The sequence below is a fragment of the Mesoplodon mirus genome (assembly GCF_964341445.2).
Source record: "Mesoplodon mirus genome assembly, chromosome: 13".
Classification (NCBI taxonomy): Eukaryota; Metazoa; Chordata; class Mammalia; order Artiodactyla; family Ziphiidae; genus Mesoplodon; species Mesoplodon mirus.
Window position 1 is genome coordinate 5,610,057 of NC_138989.1, and position 27,309 is coordinate 5,637,365.

The 27,309-nt window shown below is 50.0% G+C and overlaps 1 protein-coding gene across 3 annotated transcripts in view; it reads left to right on the forward strand.

Annotated features, from left to right (window-relative positions):
* Positions 1–27,309, forward strand: part of SCARB1 (scavenger receptor class B member 1) — a 79,304-nt gene that overhangs the window by 41,951 nt on the left and 10,044 nt on the right. For all 3 annotated transcript variants that reach the window (XM_082641459.1, XM_082641460.1, XM_082641461.1), the window contains exons 2-9: positions 782–939; positions 3,465–3,606; positions 6,991–7,194; positions 9,537–9,632; positions 11,476–11,591; positions 13,558–13,724; positions 20,065–20,183; positions 24,777–24,850. In XM_082641459.1, coding sequence (XP_082497585.1) covers positions 782–939; positions 3,465–3,606; positions 6,991–7,194; positions 9,537–9,632; positions 11,476–11,591; positions 13,558–13,724; positions 20,065–20,183; positions 24,777–24,850 — 1,076 coding nt within the window. The remainder of the gene's footprint in view (positions 1–781; positions 940–3,464; positions 3,607–6,990; positions 7,195–9,536; positions 9,633–11,475; positions 11,592–13,557; positions 13,725–20,064; positions 20,184–24,776; positions 24,851–27,309) is intronic.

The following is a 27,309-nucleotide window of genomic DNA, read 5'->3' on the forward strand; positions in this document are numbered from 1 at the left end:
ACCTATAATAGTAAAGAATCTGAAAAAGAATATATATATATGTAAAATTGAATATTTTGCTGTACACCTGGAACATTATAAATCAATTATACTAAAGTTTTTTAAAAATGTGTGTTGAATGAATGAGTGAATGAATGAATGACGCATTTGGCCCACTTTCTGCTGGGTGCCAAGTGCTGTGGTCAAGCAGCAGCCACCTCCTGGTCCCCCAGTCAGGCTGCCGTTATGAAAACACATTTTACAAATAACACATAGGGGCTTCCCTGGTGGCGCAGTGGTTAAGAATCTGCCTGCCAATGCAGGGGATACGGGTTTGATCTCTGGTCCAGGAGGATCCCACATGCCGCGGAGCAACTAAGCCCATGCGCCACAACTACTGAAGCTCACGTGCCTAGAACCTGTGCTCTGCAACAAGAGAAGCCACCGCAATAAGAAGCCCGCACACCGCAATGAACAGTAGCCCCCGCTCGCCGCAACTAGAGAAAGCCCACACGCAGCAACAAAGACCCAACGCAGCCAAAAGTAAAATAAAATAAATTTATAAAAAAAAATACCATGTAAAAATAATATTACCTATTAACATTAATTATGTCAACTCCAGAGCAGCATTCCCACCTCCTCCTGCCCCCAGAGCACCCCCCTCCAGGGAGCCCCTTCCCTGATGTGCCTGTGGAGTCTGCAGCACAGGCTGGCACCGTGTAGCTGTTTTGGAGCCAGGTGGGTAGGTGGGCGGGGGCCCTGGCCCTCCTCCTCACGGACCTGTTTGTCTCATCCCCCACAGAATGTGCGCATCGACCCCAGCAGCCTGTCCTTCAACATGTGGAAGGAGATCCCCGTCCCCTTCTACCTCTCTGTCTACTTTTTTGATGTCGTCAACCCCAAGGAGATCCTCCAAGGCCAGAAGCCGCAGGTGCGGGAGCGTGGACCCTATGTGTACAGGTGAGGATGGAGGGGGCTGGGCTGGCACTCAGGTCATCACCCCATTTTACAGATGAGAAAACAGGCCCCTCGCAGCAGTGGGGCTTGTTCAAGGTCAATCTGCTTCTCCCAATCTGGTGCTCTAGTGCTTGAGACTTGGAGCGTGACTGCCTGGCTTTGCCACTCAGCAGCTCTCTGACCATGGGCACAGGCCTTTCCTTCCCTGTGCCTCAGTTTCCCGCTCTGTAAAATGGGGGTGACAGTACGCACTGTGGGTGGTTATGAGGATTGGATAAGATGGTTAACGGAAAGCCCAGCACAGTGCCTGGCATGTAGTAAGTGCTCAATAAACATTAGCTGTTAACATAGTATTGTTACCTGAGTTCAGCTGCTCGCTGCTCAGAAGGCAAGTGTTGGGACTTCCCTGGCGGTCCAGTGGCTAAGACTCTGAGCTTCCACTGAAGGGGGCACAGTTCCCCTGGTTGGGGAACTAAGATCCTACATGCCGTGAGGTGCGGCCAAAAAGTAAAAAAAAAAAAAAAAAAAGGCAAGTGTTGGTTGGAAAGGAAAGGTTGCTTTATTCAGGAGGCCGGCAACCTGGGGAGAAGGCAGACTCATGTCCAAAAACCAGTTCCAAAGATTCTGCTTGACCATGGAAGTTTTTAAAGGGAAATCATTTGGGGAGCGGGTCAGAGCCTTCATCACCTCCCACTGTGTGCAAAACTTTCTTCTGATTAGCTGGTGGTGAGGTTAGAGGACAGTGCATCAGGAACCTTGAGCTCAGCCTGAAGTTACCATCCTCCACCTGGGTGGGGGTCTTAGTTCCTACAGAAGAACTCAAAGATATTGTTCTGTGTATCCCTTGAGGGGGAACCAGGACCCTGCTCCAAGGCCGCACTCTTGTCTCCTGACTGCTCCTCCCTTATCTCTGCATCCCCTCCCTCCCCTGATTAGCAACTGTTTGAATCTACCCTTTGGAACTCAGGGGAGGTCAAGGAAGCTGAATGAAGCCTATTTCCTACAAACAAAAAATGGGGGACATGGAAAGGGTATGTTGGGGTCCTGCTCCGTTCCATTCTGACCACTGCTGCTACAGCCTCTTCGTTTGATCGTTTTCTTTGGGAGGGTGCATATCTCCAGTGGCTACTGAGCTCGTTGGATTGGCCCGAGCGGTTTTCCAAGAGGCAGGGAGGCCTGTTGGAATAGGAGGCCCGATTTCTTGTTCTGCCTGTTGTGCCTTCAGGAAACTGTGATCCTGGCTTAGCTCACCCATGAAAAGCTTCTATATCAGAGCTGAGTCTGGTTTGCCAAAGTTCCTATTTATTCCTTCGTTCCGTAAGCGTTTATTGAGTGCCTCCTGTGTGCCAAGCACTATGCCAGTTCACTGTTTTTGTTTTGTTTTATTAAACATTTATTTATTTATTTATTTGGCTGCGCTAGGTCTTAGTTGCGGCAAGCGGGCTCCTTTGTTGTGGCATTCAAACTCTTAGTTGTGGCATGCATGTGGGATCTAGTTCCTGGACCAGGGATCGAACCCAGGCCCCCTGCATTGGGGGTGCGGAGTCTTAGCCGCTGGACCCCCAGGGAAGTCCCCCAGTTCACTGTCAAAGGCAGACAAAAGCCCCTGCCTCACAGAGCTGACATTCCGATGGGGAGCGAGCGGGGAGGGAATAAACAAGTGGACAAGTAAGGTAAAACCAAGCAGCGTAAATGCTGGCGTGTTAGGAGTGAAGGGGATAGTGGGAGAGAGGAAGCCCGAGAACGGGATGGAGTCAGATGGTGAGGACCCCGGAGGCCACAGTAGGAGCTTGATTTTATCCTGTGTGCAAAGGAGGGTAGTGGGCGAGAGGATGACGTGATCTGATTTCCCCTTTCCAAAGATTCTTCTGGATGCTCTGTGGAGAACAGTTTGCAGAACAAGAGAGAATAATGACAGCATAACAGCAGTGAAACTTGCAGCTGATTTGTAATGTTTTCTTTGCATCTGACAACCATTTTAATTGCTTGATGTGCATTAACTCACTTAATCCTCACAAGTAGGGGCCTAATGAAGTAGGTTTTGTTATTACTCCCATTTTATTTTATTTTATTTTTGGCCTCGCCCTGCGGCATGTGGGGTCTTAGTTCCCGACCGGGGATTGAACCCGTGCCCCCTGCAACGGAAGTGCGGAGTCTTAACCACTGTACCATCAGGAAAGTCCCATTACTCCCATTTTATAGGTGGGAAGACTGAGGCTGGGGTAGTAAATGATGGAGACAGGATTCAAGTCCCCACCCTCTGTCTTCAGAGTGCATATTCCTAACCACCATCCTCCCCGCCTACCCTGGAGGAGCAGGGAAGCCCGGGAAGAGACTGATGAGGGACAGCGGCGGCTTGGCCAGGGGGAGGGGGGCGTGTTGGGATTTGGTTACAGAGGCTTTGGTGCCGTGTCCTGCAGTGGGCAGGCGGCGGGAGGACAGATGCAGGGGAGGCAGACAAGCTCGGTGCAGACATCCGAGGGCCTCTGGCTCCCAGGCAGCTGACCCACCGGCTTCCTCGCCCACAGGGAGTTCAGACACAAGAGCAACATCACCTTCAACGACAATGACACGGTGTCCTTCCTCGAGTACCGCAGCTTCCAGTTCCAGCCTGACAAGTCCCGCGGCCTGGAGAGCGACAATATCGTCATGCCTAACATCCTGGTCTTGGTGAGGCGCCCCTTCCGTCTCTCTGTCTGCCCCCTGCACCAGTCAGTCCCTTGAGGGCACAGCCTGTGGCTCCTGCAGTGACATTAAGCCCAGTGGGCTTCCTGGGCGCATCCTGGGCTCTGGTTTGGGGATATTGGCCAAAGTCATGGTCTTCCTCTTTTCAATTCTGTAAATCTAAAATCTCCAAAAGGAGGTACTGGCGGTGGGGAGCTGAACGGGGGTCCGTGTTGTCGTCTGTGGTGTTTAGGGGGAGGTTAAGGGCAGGGCGTCCGTTCTCTGCAGGTGAGAGTCATGGTAGTAGCTGGATTTACTGCCTGCCATGAGTGTCAGGGTCCCCAAGACCACCCCCAGGTTCGCTGACTCACTAGGAGGGCTCACAGGACCCAGCAGATGTGGTCCTGCTCTTGGCTATGGTTTGGCAGAGTGGAAGGAGACAGAACAGACTCAGCAGAGGGAAGGGGCACGTGGGGTGGAGACCAGACACAGGCTTCCAGAGCCCTCTCCCAGGGGAGTCACACGGCGCATGCTTCATTCCTTCAGCGGTGATTCGTGACAATACAGTTGGGTGTCCTCCACCAGGAACGCCCACTAGAGACTCAGCGTCCAGGGTGTTTATTGGGGGCTGGTCACGTAGGTGCCCTCTGCCTGGCACAGACCCAGGTTCCAGGAAAGCAGGTGGTCTGCATAAACCACGTTGGTACAGTCCAGGAGCAGTGAGCCCCTCTTAGTTAGGGGGTGTGAGAGCCCTCCTAAAGCCAGGATCTCAGACACCAGCCAAAGGCCAGCCTGGCCAGCAGGCCTTTCTAGAGAGTCTTAGGCCTGCTGGATGAGCATCTTGCTAACACTGCGTGTTAGAACTTGTGTTTAAGGCTGTACACATGTTACCTTGTTTACTTGTCAGCGATCCCATGGTCATTAGGGACCATTATTTTCTCCATTTGTAGAGGAGGAGAACTGAAGAACAGAGAGGTTAGGTGACTTACCTAAGGTCGCTCAGCTAGTAAGTAGCAGATTAGGGTTTTGAACCTGCGAAGTTTGGGCTATGAGTCTGCCCTCTGTGGCACTCAGCCCTCCATTCAATCCTCTGTCCACCCAGTTGAAGGTCATCCGGCATTTGCTCTGGGCCTGGCCCCGGGCTGGGCTCAGGATCAGACGTGAAGGCACCTGGTAAGTCCGTTGGGTGGGTGGAACAGAAGCTCAGAAAATGCAGCCCAAAGCCTTGCAGCTGCCCCCCTCAGAGATACGCATGTTTTGGCAGTGAAGTCATTTTCTCCCACCGAGCCGGTTGGCAAAGACTGTGTGATAACGCCCAGGGCTTAGGAGCGTGTGTGGAAACAGATACTGTCGTTAGGCATGGAACTGGTATGAGGTGTTGGAAGGTAGTGATTTTCAATGTAAATTGCACACGCCTTTGACCTCAGAAATTTCATAGGTAGGAATTTGTCCTCTTGACAGAATAACACATGTGGGCAAAGATGTTTGTTCTCAAGGATATTTATTTCAGCAACATTTTCAGAGCAAACGTCTAGAAGCAACCTAAACGTGTGTTATGTGGAGTTATGTTGTGAGAATCTACTGCGGGTGGGCAGTGGACTAGTATACAGCCAGCAAAAGGAGTCAGGGCTGCAGGGTGTGTCATGGAACAGTCTCTTAGTTAAATCTAACTGGGGAAAAGCAAGGTGCAGAACACATGTGTGAGGCCCCTACTTATAATATTTCTAAAGGAGAAATACTTGCACGCACATACCCACTTCCACACAAGTGCTTTTACGTGCCTAGACCAGGGTGGGCTTCTTCGGTAAAAGGCCAGATAGATATTTTAGCCTTGGATGCCTAGATGTTCTCTGTTGCAGCTGATCAGCTCTGAAAGTATAACACAAAAGCAGCCCAAGACAAAAACATAAATGAGTGGGTGTGGCTATATTCCAATGGAACTGTTTCATGGATACGGGAATGTGAGTTTCATATAATTTTCATGTTTTTCAGAGTAGTCTTCTTTTGTTTTCCTTTCAACCATTTGAAAATAGAAAAAAACATTCTTAGCTCCCGGACTGTACAAAAGCAGGCCGTGGGCTGGCTTTGGCCCATGGGCCATAGTTTGCTGACTTCTGGTGTAGATTCTCTCTGCAGGAATACTCAAGACCCCAGAGCAGTGGGTTGCCTTGGGGGAGAAGAATAGGAAGAGGAGGGTCGGGGTTGGAGAGGGACTTCTGTTTTGTATCCTTTTATGATTTTTAAAAACCATCTATTTATTACCTTTAGAAAATCATAATGTTAAGGAGACCCTTGTGAGTTCCCATGGAATCAGACCTCTGCGTTTTAGGAAATGCTGGCTCTGTTCCCGTTTCTACAGGTGGAGATTAGCTTTTGGATGAGGTGCCTTTAAAAAATAAACCAAGTGCCAAGACAGTATCTCCAGAGGAAAGCAAAAATTAGAAAATAAAATCACCTAAGTTCTAAGCACCCAGATATTGGGTAGAACAGGTGCTTGGGGTCTTGGAGTTTGGGAGGGAGATGCTAAGGACGTAGAGTCGAGTCTCCATGAAGATTCTTTTGGTTACAAGGTTATAGTAAAAGGTGCTCTAAATTGGCATAGGCAAAAAGGGCATATGTGGGCTCTTGTTACTGAAAGGGCAGGAGTTGGTCTGGTTTCAGATGTGGCTTGATCCAGAGTGCAAACAAGGTTGCCCGGATCTGTGATGGTTCCATGCTCTGGCCGACCTGCCCCTCAGGGTGGCTACAGCCTTGCACACCCCACGTTCAAGGACAGCCACAGGCACTTCCCCTCTCTACCCAACAGTCCCAGCCGACTGGCTCCTTGGGGCTTGTTGGCTGTGATTGGGCTACATACACATAGAGAGGAACGTTTCTTGCTTACTGTTTTTTTAAAAAATACTTATTGCTGCATTGGGTCTTGGTGCGGCATGTGGGGTCTTTCGTTGCGGCGCGCAGGCTTCTCTCTAGTTGTGGTGTGTGGGCTCCAGAGCACACAGGCTTAGTTGCCCTGCGGCATGTGGGATCTTAGTTCCCCAACCAGGGATCGAACCCACGTCCCCTGCATTGGAAGGCAGATTCTTAACCACTGGACCACCAGGGAAGTCCCGAGAGGAACGTTTCTTATTGGCCAGGCCTAAGGCACATGCCTGCCTGTGGGGCTAGGGTTGGAGTTAACTCGGCCTGAACTCAAGAGCACAGGTGGCCCTATTCCTGAAGGATCAGGGAATGGTTCCGGATGACCCAGACGCCCTGCATGTCCACTGCAGGGACCCTTCTAGGCCTGAACGTTTCTCTAGATGGGCTGTGCCTTGAAGCCTGGCTTGAAGTTCAGGGAGCTCAGATCCGCTCTGTCTGGCCTCTAACCCGTGGTGTCCCCTGGCTCTGCAGAGTGCAGCAATGATGATGGAGAATGGGCCCATGAGCCTGAAGCTGATCATGACCTTGGCATTCAGCACCCTTGGTGAACGTGCCTTCATGAACCGCACTGTCAGCGAGATCATGTGGGGCTACGAGGATCCCCTCATCCACCTCATCAATAAGTACTTCCCAAACATGTTCCCCTTCAAGGGCAAGTTCGGGTTATTTGCTGAGGTAAGTGTGGCCCAGTGAGAAGCTCAGGGCCTCTGTCTTGTCCTCCACTGGCACAGCCTGGGAACCGGTTACCAGCTCGCTCTTGGAGCTGGCTGGGGGCCCAGGAGCTGTGGGTTGTAAATTACAGAAAATCTAACTCAAACTGGCTTAAGCAAAAGAGAGAATTCATTGGCTTATATAATTGAAAACTCTAGGGGTGGTTTCAGATGCAGCTTGATCCAGGCTCAAATGATGTGACTGTTGCTGAAAGAAAAGGGAGTGGCTGCTGGGGAGGCGGGTCACAAATGTCAACTATAGCATTGCTCTGAGTTGCCTGCTTTTTCTTAATCTTGACCCCTGGTAACCTAGTAGGGTCAGTGATTGGGATCCTGAATCATGATCTGATGTAGAGTCAGATCCCTGACCTTGGCTCCCTCAACCACGAATTGTAACCAGCCCTCTGAGTTGCTCCAGCTTCAGCCTCCTTTTGGGGCTCCGCTGACCTGGTGTTGGGGGCAGTGGGAGGGAGAAATCGTGATTCTGTTCTGGGCACATGATAGCTGCTCAGTACCTTTTTGACTAGGATGACAGGTTCTGGGTGTGTGGGTAAGTTGGCAAGTTTAAGGTAAGTGACATGATTCTTGTCAAAGCAAACTGTAAGCTTGTAAACAAATGAAAGTTATTACCAATTGAGTAGCATGTTAAAACTTATTTTTGAGTATGTATAGTGGAAATCCCAAAATAACAGTCCAGCAGGGACTGTTCAGTGTTCCTGTGGTGGTTTCACACTCTTCAGGGATCTAGAATTCTTCTACTACACTGCTCTGCCCTCCTGAGGGTGTGGTTTCCATACTCAAGATTACCACATGGTCCAAGATGGCTGCCAGAGCACCGGCTATCACATCCACATTCTAGGCAACAGCAGGAAGTAGGAAGTGGTGGGGGTTTTAGGGGCAGTCAGGGGAGTTGAGGACAAAACAGCATGTACCAGCTGTTTCCCTCGTTAGGAGGGAGAAAACCAAGTTCCACTTGCTTTCCATTGCCCAGAACTTTGTCATGTGGCCACACTTGGCTGCAAGGCAAGCTGGAAAATGTTACCTTTTAGCTGGTGTGTTGGTGCCCTGAGTAAGGTTTGGGTTTTGTTCTGAAGGAGAAAGGGGAGAATGGACTTTGGGTAGTGACTAGCAGTCTCTGATACACTTTGTCTATTATAATTACTGTGTTAGTATCCTTTTGGGTGAGCATTTATTAATAATAATAACAATAATAATAATAAAGCATTTTGAGTTCTTATCATCTCTCAGGCACTGTGCTCAGCAGTTTTACACATTAGCTCTTTTAATATTCACATATTTAATAGTGGCTCCTGTTACAGTCCCCTTATATTGGCTAAAGTTTGGGCTCATGAAGCTCTAAATGGACAGGTGACAGAACACACAGATATTAGGAAGCTAGGTCAGGCTTTGAACTTGGGCCCTGTTGGCTTAACCAGTCAGTAATCGAGGTAGCTCTTCGGCCACTAAACGACCCCTATTGAGTTCCTAATGGGCGCTACACCTTACATTGTATGGCGTCCTCGGAGGTAAAAGGGTGCTTTCTAGATTTTACCCAGCAGCCACTCATTTCTTTGTACGCTTTGCATGTTTTTGCTTTGAATTAGAAATCTTTTTCTAAGAAATACCCTCAGGGTGCCAAAGCCTGTCTAGAAAGTACTTGATAAACATCAGGTCCTGTGTGCCTGTATGCTTCAGGATATGCCAGGTTTAACAGCCCTCAAATCTCAGTGGCTTAAAACAACAAAAGTGTATCTCTTGCTTATATGCCATGTCCAGTGCGGGTGACCCGTGGGCCTCTGCTCTTTGCTGTCACTCAGGGACCCAGGCTGAGGGAGGCTCCAGCTGGACACACACTTCCCTGGTTTCTGTAACAGCGACAGAAACATGCACCGGCTCTTAAAGCTTCCACCTGGAAGTGACAAACCACTTCTCTCCTCATTGATCGTTTTCACTGATCAAAGAGGTCACGTGGCCATGCTTTATTTTAACTTGGGGGGAGTAATGGGGTGACCCTACCATTCACCTAGGAGGAGAACCAGACTCTCCTAGAGTCTGGGAGGGACGGTGGGACTCTTTCTAGGACGGATGCTGTCATCAGGGGAGTGTCCCTCCTAGAAAGCCCCCAAGTCCTCCTCCTCTTGACCCCCAGGTGCTGGGGATGCAGCGGTGAACAAGATGACGAGGCCCCTGTCCTCTGGGTGAAGAGGGAGCCGCCTGTAACTAAGCGGGCTGGCTTGACTACTAGTCCCCGGGTCCTTTGTCTCCATCCTGGGGCTTAAAGGTGTCATTCTCTGCCGTTGTCTGCAGCTCAACAACTCTGATTCCGGGCTCTTCACGGTGTTCACGGGGGTCAAAAACTTCAGCAGGATCCATCTCGTGGACAAGTGGAACGGGGTCAGCAAGGTGAGGGCAAGAGGCGCCGGCCGTCCTGTACAGGGGCCGGGTAGGGATGGCAGGGGCTGCCAGGGCAGGCCACCTAGTACACCTTCTTCCTCTTAAAACAGGGGTTTGGGATTGACATGTACACACTGCTATACGTAAAATAGATAACCAACAAAGACCTACTGTATAGCACAGGAAATGCTGCTCAATATTCTGTAATAAGCTAAATGGGAAAAGAGTTTGAAAAAGAATAGATACACGTATATGTAGAACTGAATCACTTTGCTGTACACCTGGAACTAACACAACATTGTTAATCAACTATGCTCCAATTAAAAAAACAAAACAAAACAAAAACAGGAGGGGGTTGCACCCGCAGGAGAGATGCTCTCAGAGTTGGGGATTTTACCTATGTTTAAGGCTCAACTAGGACTTCCCTGGCGGTCCAGTGGTTAAGACTCCGGGCTTCCACTGCAGGGGGCGCGGGTTCAATCCCCGGTCGGGGAAGTTCCACATGCTGCAAGATGCGGCTAAAAACAAAAACAAAAACAAAAACGAAAAAAAAAACAAACCCAAAAACCTAGCTCTTTGTTCCAGGTGTGTGTGGGGGGGCATAGACACTGATTATTTACGTGTATGCTAGGAACAGAACTGTTTCTTTGATACTTCACTTATAAAAATGCTTCAAAAATATTACACTGATGATATAACCATCCGTTGCAGTAAAAGATTATTGAGTAAAAAAAAAATTACGCTAGAAACACAGGAAGACATTCGCATGAAAAAATAAAATAATAGGTATAAAGTGCACTTTGTATAACTTCACACACCCAGCCCCACTCCCACCTGAGTCACAGAGGAAACCCAGAGTTATCAGCGTTGGGTATATTCTTCCTGTCTATTTGTATCGATTTGCACGTGGGTTTTTTTTTTTTTTTCTTCTTGGAGCAGAGTGAAATCATCCTATGTGCGTTGTTTTGCAACTTGCTTTTTTTACCTGGTGGCCTTTTGTTATGCACAAGAATGATTGTGCAGTGGTGATGCTCACACCTGCCGAACGCTTATCTGGGTGATGGTGGCAAAGACCTGGGGGGGGCGGGGACAGGTTATTCCCCATCAGTGCCCAGAGTGGCAGGGTTACCATTTGCAGCCATTAATAACCGTCCCGAATGGGCGCTACTGAACTTCTCTTTGGCTTGCGTTTTCAATATAAAAATGTACAGGGACTTCCCTGGAGAGCCGTTGGTTAGGACTCTGTGCTTCCACTGCAGGGGACCTGGGTTCGATCCCTGGTCGGGGAACTGAGATTCCACATGGGACACCCCCCCCCAAAAAATATATATATATATATATAAATGTACACATGCTTAAAAACCTTCTCCTAGGACAGAGGGGTAGAGTGTGAGACGTCTGTTTTTTTTCTGTCCAGGTCTCACTCCCCAGAGGCAACTACTGTTTTGAGATCTGGTAGCCACCATTATTATTTTAAATATTTTCCTTACTGGGCTACCTTCTAACTTCATCTGTTTTCAGGAAGTGTCCTTCCTCTCTGAGAGGTGAGGAGGTCAGTGTCCCCTGCTCACTGTGCTCCTTGGAGATGTGAGTGACAGGTCCATTTTACAGATGAAGTAACTGAGTCCCCAGCAAAGTTGCACATTCAGGGATCCATGGTTAGGGAGTGGGGAGCTGCCGTCGACAGTGTCTCTGGCTGTCTACACAGCCTGCTCACCTTGCACCAGGCGGGGACAGGCTTCTGTCATTGGGTAGTGACATCCCCCAGGGCACATGGCCCGTGAAGTCACAGCTCCACGTCAGGTAGGAGATGCCCAAGAGCATTTCTTTAAGAGGTCTTGCGTCCCTACAGGTCAACTTCTGGCATTCCGATCAGTGCAACATGATTAATGGGACTTCCGGGCAGATGTGGGCACCATTTATGACTCCTGAATCCTCGCTGGAATTCTACAGCCCCGAGGCCTGCCGGTAATTGCCCTGACGTGGGACATTCTGGGCCTCCTGGGAAATCTGCCTTGTGGCTGCTCAGAGCCGAATCAAGTGGCTTGTGGTGTGAACTTGCAAAGCGCTTGGCTCTCTGTGTGTCCACCGGCCTTTGGCGCCATCTTGAATTCTCTTTGGTGGCGCCATCTTGAATTCTCTTTGGTTGCACCATGAAGAGCCAAACGCCAATTGCTTGTGCTTTTGCAAGGCCCAGAGAGAGGTCGTGGTGGGCAGGAAATGGGCAGGATTTCAGGGGACCGTGCAATAAGGCAAGCGATGGCGGGGGGCTCCCTGTGCTGTTTGCCTGGCTGCCCTAATTTCCCATTGGATGCTGTGACATCTGGATGCCTCTCCTGAAGCCCCTTCAGCCTCCAGAGTAGCAGCCTCGGAGGTCAGCTTGTGGCTGAACAATTGCAGTGGCCCCGGCCGAGGGGTGAGAAGAGACAGTGGCTCCTAGAGCTCTTCTCTGGCTGCTGCCCTGTCCTTGGCTTCTCTGTTCAGGCCACTCTGGAAAAACCCTTTGCTTGGGATCTCACTGATGTGAACTCCGACCCACCTGCCTCCCCAGCAAACCTTGATGGAGCCCTGTCTGTGCGAGACACTGGGGTCCCCGCAGAGACAAGCTGGGCCCCGTCTCTGTTCCCTGGGAGTCATGTCCTGGCGGGGGACTCAGGCCCACGCACCCCAGGGGAGTGTCAGAGAGCGGAGGTGCTTTTGCTCTGCGTGTGTTCACTTCTTAAAATTAGGAATTTCAGCCTAGAGGAAAGTTGCGAGAATGTGTAACTTTCTCCGCATTGCCTTCCCCGATTTCCCAGTTGTTTCTCTTTGGCCCCTTCTGCTTTATCCTCATCCCACACTTCTCTCTTTCTCTCTCTCTCCTTCTGTATATTTTTCCTGGACCCTTTGAGGGTACATTGAATGCCTAAATACTTCAGTGGGTGTTTTCTAAAAATGACATTTTCTTACATAACCTCATCATGTCACCAAAATGAGGAAATTTAGCATTGACGTGATACTATTGTCTAGGCTAGCACTCTCCAATAAAAATATAATTCAAGTCCCATCTGCAGTTTAAAACTTTCTAGTGGCCGCATTGAAGAAAAGTAGCGAGAAATAGGTGAAATCAATTTTAATGATGTTTGTTGGACCCAGGAGATCCAAAATGGTATCATTTCACAATGCGTAAACAGATGTAAAATATTGAAGAGCTGTTTTCCATTGTTTGGGGGTATCAAGTCGTAGAAATGTGGAGTGCATTTGACACGTAGAGCTGCATCCTGACTTGGACTGGCCCTGTTTCAAGGGCTCTAAGGCCACGTGTGCTGAGTGGCCCCCGTGGACAGCACGGGTGGAGCGGTTCTGATCCACAGCCCATGTTCGAGGTTAGAAGTGCCTTTGAGAAATACGGCAGGGCGAGCGGAGGAAGAGAGAATAGGGTGTCGGCCACGTTGCTGCTGCCTACGGAGCTGACAGCCGCACCGTGACCTGAGTGGAGAACTGAGGTCTGATGTGGCGATGAGACGGAGGAACATTCCAGGCTCCAGGAGCAGCAGATACAAAGGCCCTGGGACAGGATGGAGCATGTGGGAGGAATACCACCTGTGGGGTGCAGTACAGGTAGGCAGGGGCTGGACCCTCTACAAGCTCGTGGGCCATGGTGAGGACATTAGATCTTATTCTAGATTAGACTGGAAGCCATTGCAGTGTTAAGTGGGGTCGAGATATATGCTGTCCTTGTTTTAAAGCTCCGTCTGCTTGCGGAGAATGGATTGGCGTAGGCGGGGGAGGCAGGGAGACCCATAAGGGAGGTCATTGCAATTCGCCAGGCGAGAGACGGTGGCTGCTGGGACCCGGGAGGGCGGGCCGTGCCTGTGGGGCGTGGCTCAACTCGGGCCACCCACTTCCAGCCACCTCATTCTGGGGTGTCATCCTCCCTCGTTTGTCCCCGCAGGTCCATGAAGCTCATCTACAAGGAGCAGGGGGTGTTCGAAGGCATCCCCACCTTTCGCTTCGTGGCTCCGAACACCTTATTTGCCAACGGGTCCGTCTACCCGCCCAATGAGGGCTTTTGCCCCTGCCGGGAGTCGGGAATTCAGAATGTCAGCACCTGCAGGTTCAGTATGTGTCATTCCCCATGGGAGGGCGGGAGGGTGTGGCCCGTGATGAGGGGCTTATCTGTCTCTTTACTCCATGGCCTCTGATAATCCCATTAGGCTGGAGATAAAGAGGGCAGCAGAAAGATAACCTGAAAAAGAAAATACGCTTTGGGTATATCGGTTGCTGTCGTAATAAATTCCCACAAACCTGGTGGCCTAGAACAGCTCAAGTTTATGACCTTAAGCAGTCCCGTAGTTCAGGAGTCGGACACAGGCCTCTCCAGGCTAAGACCCAGGTGTCAGCAGGCTGCGTTCCTTTCTGGAGGTTGACGGGGAGACTGTTTTCTTGCCTTTCCCAGCTTCTAGAGGCCCCTAGAATTCCGCGCTCAGGTTTCCCTTCCTCTGTCTGCAAAACCGGCAACATCACAAGGCTTTGATCCCACGCCTGTGGTCCCGCCTCTTTTCCTGAAGCTCTCCTGCTTCCCTTGTCCAGTTTTCAGCGCCCTGGAGACTATATCAGGCCCACCTGGATAATCTAGGCCACTGCGCCCTATTTTTAGCGGATTAGCAGCCTTCATTCCTCCTGCGTGCGACCTAATTCCCTTTGTCGTGTAACCTAACAGGTTATGCACAGGTCCCGGGGATGAGGACGCAGACATCTTTGGGAAAGGCATTGTTCTGCATCCCAGGTCCTGATAGGTGGCTTGAGGGGGAGGCTTCGTGGGGAGGACCTTCCACTCCACCTGGGGAGGGGAGGAAGCTGGCAGCAGCCCGATGGTTCCGTGAAATCGTGTTCCGCAGTGTGCAGTTGTGGGCTTGGATGTGGGCCCTGGCGCTGGCACACAGTCCTCTGACATCGTCAGTGTCTTCCAGCTGTGTGCCAGTCCCCGAGACGGCCCCGCCTCACATGCTCAATTTGGACGCTTGGATGTCAGCTCGATTTCCCTCTCCCAACCCTCATCCGGGTCGCCAGCAAGCCCCGTGCGCCCTGCCTCCAAATTAACTCCTGCATCCTTGCTTTCTTCCACTCCCCCGCCGCCTCGTGGTCCAGGGCCCTTTAGTTGGCCCTCCTCTTGCACTGTGGCCGTCCTGTGTACCATCCGTTTCCCAGACTGTCCAGTGCGGTCACCGCTGGCCTCGTGTGGTTATTTAAATTGAAATCGGGGACTGCCCTGGCGGGCCGGTGGTTAAGACTGCGCTTCCACCGCAGGGAGCACAGGTTCGATCCCTGGTCGGGGAACTAAGATCCTGCATGCTACACAGTGCGGCACCCACCCCCCCCCACCAAAAAAAAATAAAAAAAATAAATTGAAATTGGTTTGAATGAACTCAAATTAAAAAGGCAGTGCGTTCCTTGCACTGGCCACATTTCCAAGGATCCCCACCCACACGTGCCTAGTGATTGCCCTGTGGGACGGACAGTGAAAAAAGAGGATATTTTCATCCTCGTAGAAAGTTCTGTTGGACTCGCTGTTCCAGCGAGCAGCCCAGGGGACCTTTCAAAAACTCGGATTGCCACCCAATCCCTTGCTTGAAATGTCTACTAGCGCCCCGTGCGTTAGAGCCACATCCCTACAGAGGCCCCAGTGCTGTCAGGATCTGGCCTCTGCCAGTGTCTCTAATGTCATTTCTTCCCGTACTTTCCCCACTGATATTCTTCAGCCCCGCCACCTTCTCCCTGTTTCTAGGAAATATCTCGTTTGGTCCCGCCTCAGGGCCTTTGCATCAGCTGTTCCCCAGGCTGCCGCAGATCTGTGTGAATCATTCCCTTACCCGCTCCTGGTCTGTTCGGATGCCACCTCCTCAAGGAGGCCTGCTCTCTGACTTCCCGTCGTAAAGTTGCTCCCCTGCCCCACCTCCCAGCTGCTCCTGTCATTTCACCCTTGATTGTCTTCCTGGTGCTCATCACTCCCTGAAATCACTGAGTGTGTCTTTTATTTTACTTATTGTCTGTCTCCTGTATTGGATTGTAAATACTCTATGCAGGGCTCCGTCCTTAGCTTCTAGAATTGGGCCCAGTATGTAGTGGGTGCTCCCACAGTATGGGAACATACGGATGTGTGGGTGTACCTTGCACTGAGGGAACTGAGGCTCAAGGCTAGGGGGTGACACCCTAGCTGGTAGGACAAGAAGCCACTCCTTGTCTTCCGAGGTCTTGCCTTCTGGGGCCTGTTTGGTCGGAACCACATTTCCAGCTGGAGATGGGAATTTGGGAGGGGTAGTTTGCTGCAGGGTTGGGGGGGAGGGCTGTCATCAGGTTGGACGGGTTCCCCAAGTTCGGGCAGGATGAGGTGCTCCGTGGGTGAAGGGCTTGGAGCTGGGGCCTGGGAGTGCCCACCTCCGTCGTGGCCTCTTCTGGCCCACCTGCCCTTGTCCCCCGTTTGCTTAATTCTTTCTTCACTGGTGTTTACGGGAGTTTCTGCTCGTAGGTGAGCTGACAGTGCAGAGACCTGGCAGGCTGTGTGCTACACCGTTGCCGTGGCAAGTGGCCGGTGCTACACCAGCCTGATGAGGCCTAAAAGGGCACTTCTTGGTTGACCTTTGCATTAGGCCTAGCTCTAGAGCTCAGCCGTTGTCCGAAGCTGCCTTTCGCCGTGTGCCAGCTCAGTTTTCCTCCAGCCTGGTTTGTTGCCAGGCAGGCTCTCCCCTCCAGCCTCCAGCCTCACCTCTGGGTCCTGCAGAAAGGGGACAACTGGCTCCTCTTCACTCCAGCAAAAGTTCCAGAGTTTGCTCTGATTGGACTGGCTTGCATCACATGACCAGCTGTGACCCAGTAAGTGGCCAAGGGTGGCCTATGCTGATTGGCCAGGCTGTGTCACATGCTCAGCCCCTGGCTCCAGTGAGTGGGGTCAGCACCCACATGACAGGAGGCTGAAAATAGGGGAGGGGCCTTAACGGGGTATAGGTTCCAGGAGAAAGAGTGGGTGCTGGACAGGCAGAAACTACATATCCACCCACTCACTGCCAAGGGCTAGGGATGAAAATTGCACTGCTTCATCTTAGCACATGTGCCAAAAGAACTTCAAAAGTGCAAGGGAGGGCCTCCCTGGTGGCGCAGTGGTTGAGAGTCCGCCTGCCGATGCAGGGGACCCGGGTTCGTGCCCCGGTCCGGGAAGATCCCACATGCCGCGGAGCGGCTGGGCCCGTGAAGCCGTGGCCGCTGAGCCTGCACGTCCGGAGCCTGTGCTCCGCAACCGGAGAGGCCACAACAGTGAGAGGCCCGCGTACCGCCAAAAAAAAAAAAAAAAAAAAAAAGTGCAAGGGAATTATGTATGTATTATGCAAATAAAAATTTTTCTTTTACGTTGAAATAGACGTATATACAGAGAGATGCCCAACTGACACGTGCACTTTGAAATTCCACCAAGTGATGCAGAAAGAGGACAGGAGTGACCCCCTCCCTCCCAGTCACTGGCCTGACTTCTGGCAGCACAGCTTTGCTTGCCTTTGGTGCTTATGTGAGCGGAATCATAAAGCATATATTCCTTTTTCTCTATTTCTGTCCTCTTTCACCCATTTTTGCATTGGTGAGGTCCATCCCTGTTGTTGTGGGTGCCCTCTTCCTTGCTGTATAGTATTCCACGGTGGGACCACACCTCCATTGCCTTACCTCTTTTGCTGTTCACGGGCATCCGACGAGGTTCTGCTTGTTGACCATTACCCTAGGGCTGCTAAGAACATTCTCTCATACATGTCTTTGGGTGCACCTGTGTCTGTATTTCTGTGGCATTTTATCTGAAGATAAGAAATACCCACACATTTCCCTTTCTGGGCCTTGAGCAGTTCTTGGACCCAGAGAACTCTTTCTCCTCCAACCTCTGTGCTGTGCAGGGTCCTGAGACTTGCTCAGTGGAGGCCCTTAATCTGTGGTGATCCTGGGCAATTAGATCTGGTTAGATGTGCCATAAAGCTATAAATTAATTACCACTTATTACTTGGGTGTTGTCTCTCAGTCTGTTTGGAAATAAAGTAGAAAGAAACACATACATGCATGCATACTATTAAAGAACCAAGCAAGTTGGGCTTCCCTGGTGGTGCAGTGGTTGAGAATCTGCCTGCCAGTGCAGGGGACACGGGTTTGAGCCCTGGTCTGGGAGGATCCCACATGCCGCGGAGTAACTAGGCCCATGAGCCACAACTACTGAGCCGGCGCGTCTGGAGCCTGTGCTCCGCAACAAGAGAGGCCGCGATAGTGAGAGGCCCGCGCACCGCGATGAAGAGTGGCCCCTGCTCGCCGCAACTAGAGAAATCCCTCACACAGAAACGAAGACCCAACACAGCCAAAAAAAATAATAAATTAATTAATTAAAAAAAAACAACCAAGCAAGCTGAAGCAAGGGAAGGTGATGGCAAATTGGCCCAGCCCATGTCAGTCTCCCCCGAACCCTGCCACCCTGGCCTTGGAGGCATGATGGGGCTTGTTTGAGATTCGCCGCCTTCAAGGGCCTGGCTCGGTGACTGCTTCCCTTACGGGGGGTGGGGGTGGGGCTTGTGTTTGCTCTGTTGATCTCCTTTCACAGTGAGATGGGAGAATGGGAAACAGGGTTTTCCAAATTGTGAAACATTGTCCCTGGTGGTGCCCAAGACTTCAAAGGTCCAAAGAGGTAGCTTTAAATACCATTGACTTACATGGTGAGAGAGGTCTGCTCTCCATTCTCTTTCTGTCCTTCTGATCACCTCCAGAAGAAAGTACCTTTCTAACACTCGTCTGTCTTTCTTTTTGACAGAGAAAGAGCAAGTCTCAGGGTCCAAGCCTCATGTAGGTAACAGTCTCTAGTTAGAATCTACAACATTCATTCGTTCGCATTGTATTTATTCCTATATTTATTTTCTAATTCTGGCGTGTGTTTGCCAATTATGCCTCCGATAGCAAGCTCCTCCTTTAAAATATAGCTGTTTATGTAAAGCAATAGCAGTTGCTTCAGAGAAGCACATTATGTAACAGGGCAGGGGGTATCTGGATATGACAACACATCAAAGAGGTACTAGGCTGAATAAATTAATGTCAAGAAGCATTAAGGCAATGAATGTAAAAGGACTCTGGGAAAAATGAAGTCAGACAGCAGCTAAATCCCAGCTTTTATTCCAAACCAGTGCTTGGCTTTGCTAAGAAAAGCAGAAAGAATCTAGACATTTGAGGTTGCCAGACACACATAAACAGGAATGCGGGTCACCTGGCTGGCAGCAGATGGGCTGCTGGTTTTAGGAAGAAGACCTTGTGAGTTTTGTTTGTTTTTTCTTTCTTTTTTTCGTATCGAGGTGAAGTTCATTAATCCGCAATTAGCCATTTTAAAGTGCACAATTCAGTGACATTTAATACATTCAAAACGTTGTGCAGCCACCACCACAATCTGGCTCCAGAACATTCTCATCAACCCAAAAGGAGACCCCGTACCCAGTTACACTCACTCCCCATCTCTCTGCCCCGGCCCCTGTCACCACCAGTCTGCGTTCTGTCTCTATGATTTGCCCGTTCTTGATCCTTGTCAGTTTTTGAGAGGCTTATTCTTTTCCTCGTTGACTCATTGTCCATCAGGCCTGTTGTATGTTGACCTGAGCACAGGAGGATGCATTGGTGTTTGCCTGGCTTGGTCAGTTGATGGAGAGGTTCAGCCTCGGGTGTCTGGGTGTGAATTTCCCACTCAGAGGGACCCAAGTCAGTCCCTGTTCTCACACGTTGGCGTCCATCCCACAGATCAGCTGCTGGGAGAGAAGGAGCAAAACAGGTGTGTCTTCTCCCCTCCCGTGGACGTTAGGGAGACCTGGCTGCAGGTGTGCACACCTGAGCATCTCTGATCATTGCCGTGTTGCGTGCAGAAGACAGTCCGGGCTGCTTGGCTTGGCGATCCAGATGCCCCTCCTCTCACCCAAGTTCAAGTCTTTCTAGCCTCAACTCCCATCATTCCCCTCCAGGCACTGTCTGCTCCATATGCACTGCGCATTTGCCCACCTCCCTGCGTTTGCTTCTGCCATCCCTTCCACCTGCAACGCCATTCCCTCACCTTCTCTGTCTGGCATCTTTGAGCCAGCTTCTTCTCCTTCCTTTGATCTCTCCTGACAGAAGCAGCAGCTCCTATTTTACCACTCCTGTGGCACCGAGCTTGTCCCCTGCTGGGTGGGTTCCAGTCCCTGGTGCCTCTTGGGCGCTTGGTAAATATTTGCAGACTGAATGAATTCTCTCTGTCTAGTTATTGTTGTTTGCATCTTGTCGTCATCATGAGGGGGGTGCACTGCAGGCAGTGGCTGTGTTTCATCACCTACTCATCCCCTTGCCCAGCTCAGGGTGTGACAGGGGCAGGTCTCTGGATGTGCCAACATGCTGTCTTTGTCTGACATCCCCTCTCTGCCCCTCTGCCTTCTAGACGCACCCTTATTTCTCTCCCATCCTCACTTCTACAACGCTGACCCAGTCCTGGCAGAGGCAGTGTCTGGCCTCCACCCTAACCCAGAAGAGCATTCCTTGTTCCTGGACGTCCACCCGGTGAGCCCCTGCCTGTCAGCCTGTGGGTGGGTGCGGGGATTTCTGTTTGGTGCACACTTGGCTTTCTCCTCTCCCCACCAGGCACCAAACTGTTCCAGTGTGGGGGTGATGGGAAGCCTGGATTTCTTTGGCAGTGATAGCTTCTAGGCTATCAAGCCTTCAAATTTTGCCCAGACTTCATAGTGCAAGAACTTTATCTCTTTATAAGGGAATTGTCTCTATAAAAGGATTGTAAGAAAGTAAATTAATTAGGAATTATCAGCCTGCAAATTAGCCAGAGGCAGCCCTCTGGCTGTGCCAATATACCATAAAGATCTTGGGGTACCGACAAGAGCCTGGAACATCTTGTGGATAAACTGGGTTCTGGGGAATTGGTCCTGTGTGTTGTTTTGTCTATAAACAGGGACCAGGAAGGTATCAGACCTGTACACGTGGCCCTCCCGTGGGCATGTTTTTACCCAGTTGCTTCTTTTCTTAGCGCCTCCGTTCACTGGAAATTTGCCCATTTGGACTCGGTGGCTTTTTATCATTGATTAAATAAATTCTGTGGGTTTCTGTTTCCTGAGTGGACACTTGTGGTCTCCTCCACAGGCCCTTCTGGAAGCTCTTCTACCTGGGGCCGTTCCATCCTGTTTTCCTTGGTACTCTTCAGATTTTCTTAGCCGCTGACTCAATCCTCAGCCCCCAGCACTCCACCTTCTAGCTCTCTCTCTCTCTCTCTCTTTTTTTTTTTCACTAAAAATCCAGGCTGAGACTTCCCTGGCGGTCCAGTGGTTAGGACTCCGTGCTCGCACTGCCGAGGGCACGGGTTCAGTCCCTGGTCGGGGAACTAAAATCCCACAAGCTGTGCGGCTCGGCCAAATTAAAAAAATAAACAAAATAAAATAAAATAAAATAAATAAAAATCCAGCTAGTGAAGTCAGCTATGACTGCACACACTTCACATTCAGCAAATATTTCTAGAATGCTCATTATGCTCCAGGCATAATTCTAGATTCTTCCACCCACACCAACTCATTTAATTTTCGCAATAATCTGAGAGGTGGGCATTGCTATTCCCATTTTACAGACGGGGAAACTGAAGCCCAAATACTTTCAGTGCTACAGCTAGTAAATGGGATTCTTGGCTCCATAAGGGAAAGGTCTGTTCTGTCTCGTTAATCGCTTGGATTCTAGTCGTCACCACAGAAGTACTAATATCTCAGTAAATATGGGTTTGATTTCCTGAGATATTAGTGCTTGAGAGTGAGTGAGGGATGAGGCCAAATTCAAACTCAGGTCTTCTTTGTGTTTTAATTAAAATTTTTTTTATTATTTTAAAATTTCCTTTTTCTTTAAACCTGAATACTCAATGGCATATGTCTGTTTTTTTAAAAAAATTAATATACTTTCATTTTTGTTTGTTTGGCTGCACCATGCGGCATATGGGAATCTTAGTTCCCTGACCAGGGATCGAACCGGCACCCCCTGCAGTGGAAGTGCTGATTCTTAACCACTGGACCGCTAGGGAAGTCCTTACTTTGGTGTTTTAGAATAGTTTTAGGCTTACAGAAAAACTGAGCAGAAAATACAGAGAGTTCCCAGACATCGTTTTCCCCTGGCACGAAATTTGTCACAGTCGATGAATGAACATTATTATTAACTATAGCTTACATTAGGCTTCATTCTGTGTTGTTCAGGTTTATGGGTTTTGACAAATGCATCATGACCTGTATCCACCATTACCGTCTCCTACAGAATGGTTTCACTGCCTTAAAAATCCCGTGTGTTCTACCCATTTATCCCCCTACTACCTTCACTCCCATCCAACCTTTGGCAGTGACTGATCCTTTACTGTCTCTGTAGTTTTGCCTTTTCCAGAATGTCATATAGTTGGAACCATAGAGTATGTAGCCTTTTTTAAAAAATTGAAGTATAGTTGACGTACAATATTATACAAGTGACAGGTGTGTAATGTAGTGATTCACAATTTTTAAAGGGTATACTCCACTTACAGTTATTTAAAATATTGGCTGTACAAACAGTTGTTTTAATCCCCACTACATTCTGTCCTGTATTAATATGTAGTTAATTAAGTGGGTATTAATGAATTGATAGTCATTTATTCATATGAATCTATTGCGTGCTCTATGTTAAATTCATTCTTTATTGTTAGATGTGTTAAGGCTTTTCCATACTGTCTTAAACTTTGAACCAGTTTTTAAAAGGCTTTTATTATAAAGCTAACAAATGGTTTTCCACTGTCTCTTTTAGTTCATTCACTTCACTGCTTCTCTCTCTCTCTCTCTCTCTCTCTCTATCTCTTTCTCTCTCTCTGCTGGCTTCTGGGCATTCCAACAAGAGCAAGATCTTTTCTCTGTTCTCACTGGTGACTTTCATTGTGCTGCATGGATTTTCTTTTTTTCCCCACATTGAGAAAGAAACAGTTAAGTTTGGGAGGCTGGAGAGATGCAAACAGCTGTTTAGCAGCAGCCCCTCAGCTGATGCAGAAGTAGGCTTCTCCTGCTTCTCATTTCAGGTCAGAGGCAGACGGGGAGAGGAAGTGGCCTTGGATTTTGTTGTCGATTTGGGGAGGATGATCATGGGGTCGATTTGCTGATTTCTGATCTCATTAGCCCGGAAAACAAAATGCCTGCTGGAAGCGGCTTCTCTGGTGCCTTCTTTTCTGCTCCTGAAACCGGGATGGGGGGTGGGTGTGTGGTGACAGACGGGGCTCACGGGTCCAAGTTTCTGTTCTGAGATTGCGGGATGGTGGGGGACAGGCGGGGCTTTGCCCAAGAAGAGGTGGCTGGACAGCAGCTGGAAGGACAGCCAAGGAAGGAAGGAGACACATTTCCTGGAGAAGGAAGTGGCCTGAGTGGAGACCCCAGAATGTAGAGTCTAGAAAGCAGGATGTGTCGGGGTCTGCAAGATCACCCCCAAGTTGGAGGATTTGCTAGGAGGACTCCCAGGACCCAGCATATGGTGGTACCCACAGCTGTGATGTATTGCAGTGAAGGACACAAGGCACAGTCAGCAAAGAGAAAGGCACATGGGGTGAAGTCTGGGGGAACCAGGCACAGGCTCCCAGAGCCCTCTCCCAGGGGGGTCACACAGGACACCCTTCATTCCCTGTGTGAGGTGTCTTCTACCAGAGACGCCCAGTAGAGACTCAGAGCCCAGGATTCTTACTGGGGCTGGTCATTATAGGCGCCGTCTACCTGGCACAGACCGAAATTCCAGACTCCCGGAAGGAAATCAGGTGTCGGCATAAACCACAGTGTTTGTACAAACTGTCCTGGTGCAGTGAGCCCCTCTTATCTGTCAGGGAGAGGTGGGAGCCCTCCTGAAATCCAGGATCCCAGACGCCAGCCAGGGACAACCTTGCTAGCAGGGCAGCCTCACCCCTGCTGGCTCTTTTGCACACGGGTGATCTCACTCCCGTCCCACCGGGTTCTCAAGTTCAAGCTCTCCCCCGTCCTGGGAGCATGGCCCTTGGCCAGTTGCTCTGTGCCCCTGGGGTCCCAAAAGACCTCAGGATGCCAGGCTATATTGGAAGATAATGCCCTCTCCCACTGGTGTATGTGATAACAACACAACATTTATGGCTCTGAGTGTGGCTGTCTTGCATCCCCTATTTTGCCCTTGCAGCAACCCTGTGAGGTGGGGAGGATTGTCTCCACTTTCCAGAAGAGTCTCAGCTAAGAAGCAGCAGTCTGTCCTCAAACCTAGGTTCCTTTCCTCTCCTCTCCTGACATCATTCTGGAAGCACCTTCCTGGTTTTGGTCCTATACGTGTGTCACTTTTTGTGTTATTGACTTACTACTTAAAAAAAAATGATCTCATCAAAAAAAAAAAAAATCCTGCACAAAGGAAGCTTTCTATCATGACCTCAAATTGGAAATTAAAAATTTCTCTAAATAGGGAATTCTCTGGCGGTCCAGTGGTTAGGACTCCGCGCTTCCACAGCAGGGGGCACGGGTTCGATCCCTGGTCGGGGGACTAAGATCCCACAAGCCGTGCAGCACCGCCAAAGAAAAAAAAAATCTCCAATAAAGAACGCAAAATATCACTAGGCTCTCTGTAAAATACCGTCGCCTGCCCTTGGCATGAGCCTGAGGCCAGATCTGTTGAAATGGAGATTGGGTGGAGGTGTATTGCAGAGGCACTAGGGGCCGAGCAAGCTCCCTGCAGGCTTTCTCTCTGAGACGCTGGTGGGGAGGGAATGGGGGGTGAATGGAGAAGATAGTGACCTTATTAACATGCAAATCTATTTTATTTTATTTGGAGGCTGGAGGGAGGGGCGATGACTGGGAAAGGTCCTTCTGCACTGGGGGAGGCATCGTGCAAGAGAACAGATGGAAAGGGTTAGTTTTTTTTCCATCCAGAGCGAGACTGGCTCACCAGAGGGGATCCCTCGAGGTCGTGGACATAAGAGCCATTTGGGGAACATGTGTTTACCCATCAGGGCTTTGAATAGGTAGCGGAAGCCCCATCGGATGGGCAGTTAATTTGGGATACGCACCCTCTTGAGCGTGACCAGGGAGAGGGCTGTTTGAAGGGGTCCCCAGGGCTCCAGGGAAGCCAGACCCCTCACTGCTCTTTTTGTTGCAGGTCACTGGAATCCCCATGAACTGCTCTGTGAAACTGCAGCTGAGCCTCTACATTAAGTCTGTGAAAGGCATCGGGTGAGTGGGGTCTGGGAGCCCCGGGCTGCCTTGCTGTTGAGAGATCAGAGACTCGGGACTCTGGCCACGTCCTTGGGAACCTGGCATCTGGGGAGATAGATGGTCCTTCGGGATATGGAATCTGGTCCCTGCCCCTTGAACCCCTGAGGGGGGTCTCAGCTCTCAGCCGAGCCCAAACTACATCCTGACATCCCTGCCCTGTTCTCTCGTGACATTTGTCCCCCCAATTAGCCAGACTCTTCCATCCAAGCTGTTTCCCATTCGACAGAGTAGCAAAAATTAAATCCTGCCAAAACCAAGTGTTTGAAAGTGGAAACTTAGCAAACAGTCTTCTGAAGTGAGACCATTCACTTGACGGGAAGAATTCTTTAAGCACTGGTTTTCTTTTTCTTTTTCTTTTTTTTTTTGTGTGTGTGTTGGTTTTCAGTAACCGCTTTATCAAGATTTAATTCACATAGTATAAAACCCACCCTTTAAAAATGCACAATTCGGTGATTTGTGGGATATTCACAGAGCTGGGCAGCATCACCACAATGAATTTGGAAACATTTCCATCCACCCCCTGGAAAGAAACCCCACACCCTTTAGCAGCCACTGCCCATTTCCCCAGCCCCAGGCAACCCTTAATTTACTTTCTGTTCCTGTGGATTTACCTATTCTGGCCATATCATGTGAATAGAATTATATAATATGTGTCTGGCTTTTTTCACTTAACATGATGTTTTCAAAGTTCATCCATGTTGTGGCCTGTGTCACTGCTTCATTCCATTTTATGGCTGAATCATATTCCATTGCATGGAAAGACCATGTTTTTATTCATCAGTTGACGGACATTTGGGTTGTTTCTACTTTTCGGCCATTATGAATAGTGCCGCTTTGAATATTTAAAGTTTCTGTGTGGATGTATGTTTTCTCTTGGGTAGATACCTTGCAGCAGAATTGCCGGGTCATATGGTGACTCTATGTTTCAGGGTTTCAGGAGCTGCCAGGCTGGTGTCCAGGGCGGTTGCGACATTTTACACTCCCACCGGCAGCGTGGGAGGTGCCAGTGTCTCTACATCCTTGGCAGCTCTTGTTATAACATCGAGTTAGGGTAGAGCTGGGTGAGGGAGCACGCTGGTCGTTACGTCAGGGTCTGTACTTCTTTATTTTAAAAAATTCTTTCGGTCGCACTGTGTGGCATGCGGGTTCCTAGTTCCCCAACCAGGAATCGAACCCGGGTCCCCTGCCTTGGAAGCACGGAGTCTTAACCTCTGGACCACCAGGGAAGTCCCCTGTACTTCTTAGCATATTTGAAATAGTTTCATTAAAAAAAAAAAATTCCCCCGTAAAGATTCCTGGGCTGCAGGAATGTGAGCATCTGTTTGGCTTTGTGAGACTCCGCTCAGCTGGAAAGAATAGCACTTTGTCTGAGCGTGGAGAGGATCGTCAGCGCAGCTCATCCTCACTCCCCCACTAGCTTTTCATTTTTACATCTTGAGGCTGCTCAGAGAGTTTGTTCCTGAAGCGTTTGTGGCTGGTGAAACGGCCCCACGCGTGCATTAGGCGTCTGCTGCCCAGACTTGAGCTCCACAGGGCTCCCGTCCCTCAGTGCCTGGTCTGCTAACTTGGATGTGCAGGGCCGGCAGGTGACTAAGTGGAACCCGTGGGGGTGGGGCCGAGGGCCAGCCTCTGTCCAGCACCAGGGCCCATGCACGCAGTGTGGCCACATCCTATGCATTTGCAAATGCAGTTTTCAAAATCTGGATGTTAACACACGCTCTCTCAATTTCACCTGTGGGGAGTTCATTCAGATTTTTGACAAATGCTGCTCAAGCCGGCAGTCTCTCTGGGTGGCTGGATTCTGCCTGCCGGTGGCCCTGAGCCACCACCCTGATGTCTCTGGGCCTCTGTGTTCCCATCTGTTCGGAACCAAGGCCACACAGCTGCCTGGCTGCCCCTGTGGGCTGGGATGGTGGTCTCAAGGGCGGTGGTCTAACAGCAGTGCTTATCAGCATCCCCGAGGGCTGTTGAGGAACGCATGTGGGAAAAGTCCGGAGACACCGCCGCCCGGAAGCAGAGCTGTCTAGCTGTGACTTGTCTGAGGAACTGTTGTCCTGTTTGCTCACAAGATAAGGGCAGCAGGGTTACACACGCTGTGCATTCAATTTACATCAGTTCTTACAAACTCAGATGAAAGAGGCTGAAGTGAAGGGGATGTGCCGTTGTATTTCCAGAGCGTTCTCTGTGTCTGTGTCTGTCTCTGTAGGTGATACGGTGTAAATTCATTTCACTGCACAATACTCTACTGAATGAGCGCTTTTTGAGAATTGTGATTGAGGATTTTGACCTTTTGTGCTGACTCTGGTGCCTGTCCCCTGAGAGGGTGCCAGCTCCCCTCCAGCTGTGCCTTCTTTAAGCAGACCCAAGAATGGTGACGTTACAGAATATTTGTTTGTCCGGTTGTTTGCTGGCACTTG